Source organism: Vigna angularis, chromosome 2 (genome assembly GCF_016808095.1).
Source record: "Vigna angularis cultivar LongXiaoDou No.4 chromosome 2, ASM1680809v1, whole genome shotgun sequence".
Taxonomy (NCBI): domain Eukaryota; kingdom Viridiplantae; phylum Streptophyta; class Magnoliopsida; order Fabales; family Fabaceae; genus Vigna; species Vigna angularis.
The window spans coordinates 41,012,463-41,026,033 of NC_068971.1; the positions used below are offsets into that span (position 1 = coordinate 41,012,463).

At 33.5% G+C, this 13,571-nt stretch overlaps 1 protein-coding gene across 1 annotated transcript; it reads left to right on the forward strand.

Annotated features, from left to right (window-relative positions):
- The first annotated feature begins 8,733 nt into the window (after positions 1-8,733).
- LOC108347987 (uncharacterized) lies at positions 8,734-12,909 on the forward strand. Its single transcript, XM_017587476.2, has 2 exons — positions 8,734-9,600; positions 12,352-12,909. Exons 1-2 carry the CDS (start codon positions 8,782-8,784, stop codon positions 12,763-12,765), a joined length of 1,233 nt encoding a protein of 410 aa, XP_017442965.1. The 5' UTR covers positions 8,734-8,781; the 3' UTR covers positions 12,766-12,909.
- The last annotated feature ends 662 nt before the right edge of the window (positions 12,910-13,571 follow it).

The window sequence follows — 13,571 nt, forward strand, 5'->3', positions numbered from 1 at the left end:
GGCGTGCCTAAGTGGGTTAGCATATTCAAAATCCTAACCTACCTCACTTTTATTTTATAGGTGTTGATTTTCTAATGCAATAATTTTTTTAGCAAGTATACTCGATAATTTGTAATACAACAAGTGTCATATCCACACGAATTTGATTTTATATATATATATATATATATATATATATATATATATATATATATATATATATAATGAATGTTTAAACTTGTTTGATTTGGATAAAACGATGTTTGGGTGTGACAATTATGTGAAACATATTTGTTATAAAAAGTTTAATAAAAATGTGTAAAAAATATATTCAATGAAAAAAGTTTATTACAATATGATAAATCTCTCTTGCATCATGTGGGACCTAGACTCTCCACCAATCACAAAATAAAAGCTAGGAAACCTTCTTATGGGCCAAGGGAAATTAAACAAGGGTCATGAAGCACACACTTTAACCACTAGGCCAAGGTTTCATTCACTGATAACATATTACAAAGAATGCTACTTAAACCTTCTTTCAAGCATTTTCGATAATTAAAATAAAAATCAATATTAATTAATTTTTATTCACTTTCTAAATCTTTTTTATACACCATAATTTATTATTTAATACCACAAAACAACATAATTAAAATAAAATATATTTCTATTTTATACGGGTCTTACACTCCCAACCTAAGTCATCATTTGCGCCGCTAGCGTCATTGGTTCCCTTCTGCTAGATCACATGAGAGTTCCCTTACTACAAGAAAAATGAGATTTACTGGTATTTACATATGGATTTTGATTCGTAGGTAACATAGGTATTATATATGGATTTTATATAAGAACATTTAAATGTAAGTTACATACAGATTTTACCTACCTATATTTTCGTAAGTAAAATACATATGTAAAATACAAAAGTAAAGTTGATGTGTTTGGACGAGAATTTTACCTAAGAATATTGTCCGTACATAAATATTTAAAATACGTATATAATCTAAAACAACATTACCTACTAATATTACATACAAATTTTCAAAGTTAATTATTAAAAATATAAGAAATAAAAGCTCACATTTTATTAGTTATTAAAAATACAAACTAAAAATTTTTATTCACGCCTTACCTTACATCACTCACACCCTTAAAATCAATCTATATCTTCGAAATCATTCACTTAAACCCTCATAATCCTAGCCTCCATCGTGCATGTCTCCTCCGCATTGGCCCTACCCCGAAACCCTAGCCTTCCCCGTGTGTTTCGTCTCCAGATTATGAGACCGTTAAATCCAAGGATTCCTTACTCAAAGACTTGTGTGGAGATGATTGGAACGGTAGTGGCGAGAGTGGCGTGGGATGCGGAGAGGAATCAGGTGGTTTGAGATGTGTTCCTTCCCCTGATGTTAGTTCTCAATTGGGGCTTCTTCACTATTGTCTTTTATGCTCTCTTCTAAATGGCATTGGATATAAAGGTTGGTTCTTTCCCTTTTAGAAACATTTTCGTGCTAGGGTAGTTGTTGTCACACCTTCTTTTTACTGTCATTCACGTGTCCAAATGCGAGTTTGAAAATAGTTCTCACCAAATCCTTTGACTTTTCTCCATAAACCACCACTAAAATCGAAGATAGGCCGCTTTGATAACATTGAAACGCACTTTCGATAGCCACTCATATCACCTCCACTTTAGTTTCTCACCTTTGTTAGAAACTTAGACTCATCGGTGACAATTGCTTCTCTTCCTTCCTTTGTTTCTCTTGGTTGATGAAGATATAGGGAAGGGATGGCAATAAAGATGAATGAAGTGTTATAAGTATTGCAAAATCCTTTTAGAAAAGGCTAAGACACGTTACTGGATGAGCATTTTCTCTTTCTCCTTCGTTAAATCTCTTTCCGCAATGCTCAGGAGATAGTTTGGGCATCCTTTTCTGTCCATTCTCCTCACGCAAGGCTCGGGAGTTAGTTTTGGGCAGCTTCATCCACAAGAACTTCACCTTCGAACATTCTTTTTCAACATCTATAAATAGAGGTTCATTTACTTTTCCAAAAACATGATTTTTACAACTCTTTTATCCTCTCATTTTATCATTTTCTCTTTTCATTGTTATAAAATCTTGGGTTTATTCTTTTACTCTTTTAGAGTTTCTTACTAATTCTAATATCCTCAAATTTTGTTGGGAAACTTCTATTGTATCTTGGGAGACTTGCACAACACAATGTGGATAAGTCTTTAAGTACAATGATTTACACGCCTCAGGAAATCTTTGTTTGTGCTTTTTGTTTCTTTTATCAACTTTTCTCCAACAGTCTTAAGGATTTATGGTTAACATCAACAACTTGATCCTGAAGAATCAGAACATTGTTTTTGGAACTCAAACGATCTTCGTAAAGTCTTTCTCAGATGTATCAAAAATTGAAGTCTTTTCTAGTTAAAATTCTTGACGCTAGCAAGAACGTGTGTTAAACTTTTTAGATTGAATTCATGCAAAACCCAACTTCAGTCTCCTTTCAAAATCAAAACAAGTTGAAGATTGAATTTATGCAATACTTTACTTAGTGCACTCTCTAACAATTTGTTTTATGTGTATTGTTCCTATAAGGAGGATAAAGACATTGGGATTCATTTACTCTCAATTACATTGTTGAAGGTATCGTCAGACAAAGATTCATTATTGAGAATTATTATCGTTGGGAAATGATTAAAGATAAGGACATAAAATCTCAAATCAATGAGTACTATAAGTTGCTCGAAGATATCAAAGTGGGGAACGTTCTTCTAACGGATGAATTTGTTTCAGAACTTCTAATCCATAAATTGCCACCGTCCTAGACTGCTTATAAATAATAGTTGAAACAAACACAAGCGAATATATGGTAGAAGACATACATGCTCCAAAAAGGTATGAACACAAATCTGATCACAATAAGAAACATAAGTTTCAAAAATCTCTTCCAAATAGATTTAACCCCACCTTTAAGCAGAAAGGAAACTGCTTTGTATGCGAAAAGTCGGGCCACATGCATCACAGTGCAGACGTAAAACAAGAAACGATAATCCTCCTAGGAAAAATATAGTCGAAGGAGATGATATTATTGTTGAGGTCGTTTCTAAAGTACATTTGATGACTAATGTGAGTAAGTGGGTGGTAGACGGTGGTGCTACCAAACATATATGTTCAAACAGAAGTGTCTTTACCTCTTACAATAATGTAGGGGATGAAGAAGAACATGTTTACCTCAGTGATTCCAAAAACACTCATGTTATGGGAAAGGGAATATTCTTCTCAAGCTCACACATGGAAAGACTTTGGTCGTTAGTTATGTGCTACATGTGCCATCAATCTGAAAAATGGGTATTAAGGTGTCATTCAAGTCTGACAAAATTGTAATGACAAAAAATAGTGTTTTTGTGGAGAAGGAACATTGTGGTCAAAATCTCTTTGTACTCAATATTTATGAAAATATTAATGAATCTTGTTCTTGTGTTTATATTGTTCCATATGATATGTTGCATGCTGAATTAGGACATGTGAATTATTCATACGTTATGAAATTACAACGATTGGGAATAATTAATATGCATGATAAACAAAGTAGTAAATGTGATATATGTGCATAATATAAAATAACAAAGAAAACATGTTATCTTGTTGATCGTCAAACATAATTGTTAGGGCTAATCCATATTGATATAGCTCATTTTAAACAAACCATGTCTAAAGGCGGTAAAAGTTATTTTGTAACTTTCATAGATGATTATTCTAGATACTCTAAAGTGTATTTATTCAAATAAAAATACGAAAATTTTGATGTGTTTCTAACCTATAAAGCAGAAGTGGAAAATCAACTAAATCAAAAAATTAAGAGGGTTAGATCAGATAGAGGTGGTAAATATGTATCGTTTAATAACTTTTGTGTTAGAGAATGTATTATCCACGAAGTAACATCACCATGTTAATTTGGGTCTAATGGAGTAGCCAAGAGAAAGAATAAAAATCTTAAGGAAACGATGAATGTCATGCTTATTAATTTTAGTGTCACCTGATAACCTTTGGGGAGAAACCCTACTTACTGCGTGTTTTTTACAAAATAAAAAACCTCGTAAGAAAATTGATTAAACTCCATATGAGATGTGGAGAGGTTATTAACCTAACCTTAAATATCTAAAAGTGAAGGGGTACGTAGCCAAGGTAATGTTACTCGACCCTAAGAAAAAGAATATAGGCTTTAAAACCTCTTATTGCATGTTCTTAAGCTATGTTGAACATAATGCCGCCTATAGTTTTCTAGTTCTTAACAGTGATATACTTGAAAGTAATTCTATAATGAATACAAAAAATGCCTATAGTTTTTAATGATCCAAGTAGCTTTGTACAAGCTATTAGTGTTTCTGATGCAAAACAATGAGATAAGGCCAATAGGACTAAAATTGAATCAATTCAAAAAAATAATACTTGGACCTTAGTAGATTTGCCTAAAGGGGCAAAACTCATTGGTTGTAAGTGAATCTTTAAAAAAAAGTATCACCTTGATGGATCTATAGGGAAAAGTATAAAGCAAAATTAGTAGCAAAAAGTTTTACTAAAAAACCTAACATAAATTATTTTAACATTTTTGCCCCTGTGACTAAGATTTTCTCTATTCGAGTATTGTTAGCCTAAAAAGTTATCCATAAGCTAGTGATACATCAAATGAATGTTAAAACTACCTTTTTGAATGGTGATTTGGAAGAGAAAATTTATATGACTTAACCTGAAGGGTGTGTTGTACCTAGTCAAGAGAATAAAATATGCAAACTTTTAAAATCTTTCTATGGATTGATACAAACACCAAAACAATGACATGAAAAACTTGATAATTTATTGCTATGTGATGGTTTTTCACTTAATGGTGTTGATAAATGTGTGTACTCTAAATCTGAAAATAGTGATTGTATCATTATATGCTTATATGTGGATGACATGTTAATTTTTGGTACATGCAATGAGATTGTCGCTAAAAGTAAACTGTTTCTAGGATCAAACTTTAAAATGAAAGACATGTGTGAAGCAATGTAATTTTAGGTGTTAGAATCATAAGGAATGGAGATAATATATCATTATTCCAAGAACAATACATTGACAAACTTCTTAAGAAGTCTGGTTATTATAACTTCAAACCTGTGAATACCCCTTATGATTCTAACTCTAAATTAGTGAAAAATAAAGAATAATTTATATCTCAGCCTCAATATGCCTAGATAATTGAGATCTTACTACATTTGATGAGCTTTTCTAGACTTCATATTGCATATGCATAGGTAAACTAAGTAGGTACACTCAATGTCCAAATTAGGAACATTAAGATGCACTTGCAAGGCTTATGAGATACTTAAGAGATTCAATGGTTTATTCCATTGAATATAGTGGATTTCCTGCTGTGCTAGAAGGATACAATGATGTTAACTAGATCTTTAATTCAAATGAGACAAAATTCACTAGTGGTCATGTATTCACACTTATAGGTGATGCGATTACATGTAGATCACCCAGACAAACAATTATTGTAAGATCAATAATGGAATATGAATTTATCGCTCTTGAGATGACTGGTAGTGAGGTTGAGTGGTTGAAAAACTTCTTAACGAACATTCTAATACGAATGAAACCAACCCCATTGGTGTCAATACACTATGATTGTCAATCGCCAATAACTATAGCTAAAAAGAAGAATTACAATGGAAAGAATAGACATATACAGTTGAGACACAATTTGGTGAAGCAATTGCTAAAGAGTGGAACTATTTCCATTGATTTTGTGAAGTCAGAACATAATCTAGCAGATTCTATAACTAAACCCTTGGGAATAAATGTGATTTTAAAAACATTGAAGGGAATGAGACTTAAGCCACTTGCAAACAAACAAGTGATGGTAACCCAACCTTTGTGATTGGAGATCCCATGAATAAGGTTCATTTGGGTAAAAATAAGTCACTCGTTAATTCAGATAACACTAATTGATTTTAAATCAAATATGTCCATTCCTATGGTGTGTGAGTGTGAAAGTGCTAGAGATTACATTATTGAGAGGTTGACTTTATAATTAAAATTATATGTGGTGAAATAATTTTAACTTAAACAAAGTTTTTAATGATCTTTATACCCCTTACGGGTGGTGTATGATTTGCACCATACACTTGATAAAGTCACTTATATGAGTATCAAGTAGGGCCGTTGCATGAGATCTTGGCATGGTCTCTTGAGCACTCATGGATATCGGACACACATGGCCTAGTAAGCGCATCACAATGATAACAATTAACACACTCAAGTGTCTTTGGTTCATATAGTTTGCTATACCAATTACATTGTTTATTAAGTTTCTCGATCTATGATTGATTCATATAGCTTGCTATACCAGCTCTGATGCATTTCATCTTATGAAATCCAAGATATTTCTTTTCTATTTCTTTAGTTAATGTTTGATCTTTTTCAATATTTGGGGGATTGATATATCAGTACTACAAAAGCCTTCCATAAAAGGCTAAGAAACTTTATTAGATGAACATTTTCTCTTCCTCTTTCGTCAAATCTCCTCCCACAAGGCTTGTGAGTTAGTTTGGGCAACCTCTTTCGTCAATTCTCCTCACGCAAGGCTCAAGAGTTAGTTTTGGGCAACTTCTTCTACAAGAATTTCACCTTGGATCATTCCTTTTTAGCATCTATAAATAGAGGTCCATTTACTTTTCTCTTTTCATTCTTATAAAATCCTAGGTTTATTTTTTTACTCTTTTAGAGTTTTTTACTAGTTCTAATATCCTTAGAAAATTCTGAAAAGTTCTTGTTGTATCTTGGAGGACTTGCGCAACACAACACAGATAAGTCCTTAAGGACAATGATCTACACGTCTCGGAAAATTTTTGTTTGTGGTTTTTATTTCTTTTGTTAGCTTTTCTCCAACATAAAGATGATTGTAGTGGGTGATGTTGATAAATCTAGAAATCCTCTCACGAGAGAATGTGTTTATTTAGCTTTCAAAGCAGTTTCGAGCTTACATGACCACATTTTTTGTGCCACAGTCGTTGGTGTTCTTAGAAATACACATTTTAAGCTGACAATTCTTTTGTGTTGATCTTTATAAAAGTTACCTTTTATGGTGAACAAATGTGTTTCTTCATTGTTGTATATGATATATTTAATTTTATTGAAGTATACATAGCAAACATGATTACATATGTTTAATAAGTTTCGATTCAAATCATCAACTATCAACTAAGAGGACAAATAGATAAAGAAGATTTGAGATTTACATGACCAATAGCTATTATTCTCTCCTATTGGTCTCCTCCAAATATTACATTTCCCTATTTCTTTAGTGGAATGTTTGGAATATAGATTTTTGTCCATCATATGACAGAAGTACTAACTCTCTAGATCCCTTGAGAGTAGTCTTCCTTGTTGAGTTGAAAATATATGCCATAGAAATTATTTATGTTCTATGTTCCTTGAGGGTTAGTTTCTTACATCCTTGATGGTTATTTTTCTTACATAAAGTTCTTCCTTTGTTAAAGCGAGTATTACTTTATATATTGGATATAATTTTCTTTACATATCTTATTTGTCTTCACTAACTTATTTAATGATTTTTCATATTTGTGGGACATATTTACGCATAACAATCAAGATAGAAAGATCTATCTCTTCCTCTTTATAATCACTAACTTATAATGTCTAAACTTCTTGCATTCAAAACATCAATTTTTTTTGTCCTAACCTTTAAAATTCCTATCCTTATTATAGTCTTACTTCTACATTTCTATTACTACCATAATTAAAAACAACTTTATAATGAGTTTGCATCATATAATCAAAATAAAAAAGATTTATCTATTTTTCATTATAATAATAGACTTATAATATCTAAACTTCTTATATTCATTCAAAAGCATCTAACTTTTTCTTCTTCTTACCTTTGAATTTTTTATCTTTATTATAGGCTAACTTCCACTTTTCTATTAGTACCATAATTAAAAATAAGTTTGTTTAATACAATCAAGATAAAAAAATCTATCTCTTTTTCATTATAATCATTAACTTATAATGTCAAAGTTTCTTGCAGTGAATTTTCTACTCTTTTTATAGTCTTTAAATTTCTTTTGTAAAGACATAATAATATCAACTTCTTTAAATTTTTCTTAAATTTTAATATAAAAAGAGACAATGCTTATTCATCTCATTCTTCATTAACTACTCTTCTTATTTATCTGTATTTTATTTCAATAAATTTTTTTAATATATTATATTATTATTTTTTAAAAACAATTATTATATCATAATATCTTAAAAATATTAAATAATTTTTTAAAATCTAACCGTTATTCCCTAACATCTTAACAATATAATAATAATTTTTTATAGAATAAAATATTAATTTATAAATATTTTAGAGACATTTTATAATATTTAAAAAATATATGAAAAAAACAATACATTATAACATAAGATATTATTTATAAATTTTAAAAGTATTTCGTAATATATGGAGAATATAATAAAATTTTCAAATCTCTAAATATTTTATTAGAAACTAATTTTTAAATCTCTAAAAATTATTAAAATTTTATAATCTTTAATTTTTACCGATTAAACTAATTTTTTAAATTTATTATATAAATTAAATCCTATACAAATTTTCACAAATTTTATTTTTAAATTCATTTTCAATTATCCATAAATCCACTTAAAAAAAATTATTCTTAAATTCACTTAAATACTGGACTAAATTAAAAATAACCGAACTTTCCACCACCGCAAACCCTAGATGGATCTTCTGAAACGAGAGCTTCTAAAGAAGCGTCAATCTCTGGCACAAGACACCGGCGGCAAGAGATTCTTCAAGCGCTCCGAGATCCAACAGAAGGAAATCCAAAAACTCCGCGAGCAAGAGAAGCGCGAATTGGAAGCGAAGTCGCAAAAGCGCCAAGCAACGTCCTCCGACCCCGCTACCGCCGCCCCCACCTCCTCGAACAGCGCCTCCGCATCATCCTCATCTGCCGTCGCTGCCGCCTCCACCTCCCTTACTGACGAACAAAACATCGACAACCTCGTCCTCCCGAAACCTGAGGTCATCCGCCGCCTCCGCTTCCTGAAGCAGCCAGTCACGCTCTTCGGGGAGGACGACGATGCCAGGCTGGACCGCCTGAAGCACGTTCTCAAGGCTGGCGTGTTTGAGGTGGACAGCGACATGACCGAGGGGCAGACCAACGACTTCCTGCGCGACATTGCTGAGCTCCGGAAGCGCCAGAAGACCGGGATCATGGGCGAGAGGAAGCGCCAGAAGCCCGACGACGGTGCCACCGAGGACCGAGAGGGTGGAGGTGGCGACGACGACTTGAGCGAGGGAGGCTCTAGCGGCGCTGATGCCGATAAAGATTTGAAGCGTATGAAGGCGAATTTTGAGGAGCTGTGCGACGAGGATAAGATTCTGGTGTTTTTTAAAAAGCTCCTGAACGAGTGGAAGCAGGAGTTGCACGAGAAGCCTGAGTCGGAGAAGCGCACGGCTAAGGGGAAGTCCATGGTTGCTACGTTTAAGCAGTGTGCGCGTTACTTGAATCCGCTGTTCAAGTTTTGTAGGAAGAAGGTGAGTTTTCTCTTTTCATGGCTTTTGTATGCTTTGGACTTTGTTGACTGGCGATCATTGGTCATCGTTTTGTGATTGGATGATATTGTTAACTGTTAAATGTTTGGCAGAATAAATCCACTAAATAGAACTTTCTGAAGTATAGTTTCAATGAAGAGAGACCGAAAGTATGCTATTGTCATCATGTCTTCGGTGAAGTATATACATGTAACCTAGGTGTAGGAGAGAGCATGGTGGTATTATCTTTTCTACTATGATTTTGTATTGGTTGGACTGTATGACTGGTAGGAGTGTAATGCCATTCCGAGGGCTGCACAGTAGCAGTGGCGCTACAATGGCCTAAAGGATTCAAATAATGGCTCAAATAGCATATTTTTGTGAGCTATGTTTTGGGTGGTGTAGGTTTCAAAACCCCAATTTTTAATCTGAAACAATGTTAAGATTTTATTTTGGGTAAAATTCTGATTTCTCCCCTATTTTCTATTGTCTTTTTAGCTCCAGAAACATAATAGGATTTGACACTCTTCTTCCTTGATCGTTCCACTCTTTTCTTAAATTGGGTCGGGTTCCTAATTCTTGTAAGATGAAGACTGTACCAAACATTATAGGCACAAGTTAGATCATAGTTATAGTCTATTAGGGATATCAACCCCTCTAGGCTGCAATTAGACTGGCGAGGAGTAACTGCAGTTAAGGTTGCTGTGACAGTTGCCTCTGTTTGAATTCTTTCTCTCACATCTTACAGAGCTCTTCTTTTTCCTGCATTCCATTCTTTCTTTTTTCTTTAGATTTCCTGCTTCATACACGGTTAATTTTGAACTAATTATTTATGTTCTTTGTCTACCAATTTAATTTAATTTCACCATCTTCTTTCATTTTCTGGACATCATTATATTACTGTCCAGCATAATAATTTTGGAGATTTCGTGATGAATATGGCTACTTGGGGTGCTAAGTAGTGGAAAATAAATATAGTTCACTACTTCTTAGAATTGATAAATCTTTTATGTATCAATTATAAGCATGTTTGGTGCATGTTTGAACAGCTTTTTTTAAGGAAATAGTCTATATTTTTCCCCAAAAATATTTTTTCAAAGAAGCTCATACGAGAAAAATTTATTTCCCCCAAAATAATCTGATCCAAACATTCTCCAAGGAGTAATCTAACGAGCTTGATAGATTAATGTAGCCAACTTAAGGATGTTTGTTATTGTTGAAAACTTGAAATTGGGAGAGGTAATGTGGTACAAAAATTGGTTGTGTAGGTGTAGTTATTCATGCCGAGGTACAAAATTTGTAGATCAGAAATGTTAACGAAACTGCATATCAGTTTATTATCCCACGCTTCCCTTCTCTCAGCAATCATGTTGTGAAACTTTAACGGTCATAGTTTAGCCAACCTTTTAGCTTGATTATAATATGGTTAGTTCTGAAAAATATGATATTGTGCTTAATCTTAGTCATTGTATAGGATGATGCTTAATCTGATCCTAAAAATGATAAGTTGTCTTGTAAGTAACAGTGTACACGAGTCATAGACTTTTGATTAGCTGCACGCCGCAGAAACAGCTTTAGATTAAGGTATATAATATATAACCAAGGGAAGAAACCTCAACAAGATCACACGGTAAAAGTTTCCTGGATCTATTGGGAGGCGTTTCCAACAAAATGTTCCCGGATCTATTAGCTGGATACCGTCTGTGAAAATATTGTGGGCCTTTTTTCCAAAGGAATTACACGTTTTGAAGGATCTAAGAGCGCTCAAAATATTAGGCTCTACTGATTGCCAAAGTGGAGAACAAAGCTGGAAATCAATTTTATCAATTTTTTTTCCACTGTTGAATTTGATCGAGTGGTGCTGAATTCCCATCTCCTAAATGATCATGGAAACCTTGCCAAGGAACCAAAGGCAAACTGAGATAAGTAGGTTTTTTATTTAATTTCTCTAAAGTTATGGAAGGGGCTTGGAAAAAGAGGACGTAGTCCTTGAAGACGTGTTGAACAAGGTAGAGGCAGGGGCCTAGTTCACGGAGAAAGAACAAAAGGCAACCTAGGGTTTCAAGAGAGAGAAACGGCAGTAGGGGAAGGTGAGTGACTAAATGACAATTCCTTTGCTAAGCAGACAAAGGCAAAGCGTGATTGATCCACTCTGATGCCAACTTGAGATAAATACAAAGGAATTAGAGTAAATTTGAGAGTGACTTTCCCTCTTTTAGAAATTCATATTATAATAACTTGGGATACATAAGATACAATGTATGAGAGGGAAAAGTAGAAAATATGAAAAGATATATCTAGGAACTAGGTATATCATAAAACACAACACCTTTACAAAAAATTCTATTTAAGACTATTTATTCTAAGAGGCCCAAACAGAATTTCTGTAATATTGTTTGCCATTTTGCACAGTGCAAGTTTACGAAGCACCCAATATTGACAGGGCAAGTGAGATATAATTGACTTTCACTTTACAATGCTTGTGTCCTTTCTAGAACGATATAGATTGTAAGTGGTTTCCTCTATTGGTTTTCCGTTGCATTAGAGAATAAAAGGATTTACTGAGCATGGCTATAACCGTTGAATATTTAGCATATCTTTGAGGTCTACGTTCCTTATCTTACTAGTACATACTGTTTAAGTAATGCATATTGATTGAACAGTAATCATAAATTTTTTTGTTGATAAGCATGAGTCAGTGCTGCATATTTTCTGAAGTATTTAACTATTGGAATGAATGCGGTGTATTTTCAGGTTCTTCCTGATGACATTCGACAGGCGCTGTTGGTGGTGGTTGAATGCTGTATGAAGCGAGATTATCTGGCTGCTATGGACCATTATATCAAGCTGGCCATCGGGAATGCACCCTGGCCTATTGGAGTCACTATGGTTGGTATTCATGAAAGATCTGCCCGTGAAAAGATCTACACTAACAGTGTTGCTCACATCATGAATGACGAGACCACTCGCAAGTACCTGCAATCAGTGAAGAGGTTAATGACATTTTGCCAACGGCGTTATCCGACATTGCCGTCTAAAGCAGTTGAGTTTAACAGTTTGGCAAATGGCAGTGATTTACAGTCACTTCTAGCAGAAGAGAGATTTAGTGGGGTCAACCAAACATCTGAGGAAAGGTTTAGGATAATGCCTGCTCCTAGAGACAGTTAGTTAAACCATGCTTTCTAAAACGACATATTCATATGATGTATACTATCTATGTCCAATTGCTACTTTACTTTGTACAATCGGTGTGTTATGAAACATGTAAAAATTCAGATGTTAGTATTTTATTAAATCAGCGTTTTTTAACTATATCAACGAGCATAGCCGTTGGGATGCTTATTCTTCCTCTTGGTAGCGTTTTCAGGTCTGCGGCTTGAATCTAGTTAATAAATAGTTTTTATTTGTCTGAAAGATTAATTCATTTATTTGGATAGTTATTGTGAAAAAGCAGAGACTAAATTATTAAGTAGTATCGCATAGAATAATTAAAAGTGTATTTTTATTATTTCTTTTCGAGCAGCCAATTGGTTTTTGAGTACCATAGAAGAATGACGGAATCAATTTGGCGTTTGTACAATATTATAAATTTTAAACCAGTGTCTTTTTTTAAACAGTTGTCAGGAAGCACAGAAGATTGTAGACGTAATAAAAAGAAAAAAATAATAGCACGTTCACTTTTGTATAATGCACCTGTCAGAGTTTGATTAGGAGGTGCGTAACCAAAAATTAATTCTGATTGGGCATGGGTAGTAAACAATGGGAGTGAAGTGACGTGGATTATATGTCATGTCGAAGGAGAGGAGGGTAAATAACAAAATAAAAAAAGGCTTGTCCGAGAAAGAACTAACAAAGAAGAGGAAAAGGTAATATAAGAAAAAAGAATTTAAAAATAATGGTTTAGAACAGATGGAGCGTCGTGAGCCATGTGATGATCCACGTGGCGCTAAGGCGACAGGCACCGGCACTGAAAC

What these genes read in the sequence shown, in the direction of transcription:
- LOC108347987 (XM_017587476.2), top strand. Translation starts at nt 8,782, where the DNA reads ATGGATCTTCTGAAACGAGAGCTTCTAAAGAAGCGTCAATCTCTGGCA. An exon ending in TCAAGTTTTGTAGGAAGAAG is followed by an intron (nt 9,601 to 12,351) that starts GTGAGTTTTCTC and finishes GTGTATTTTCAG; the next exon opens with GTTCTTCCTGATGACATTCG.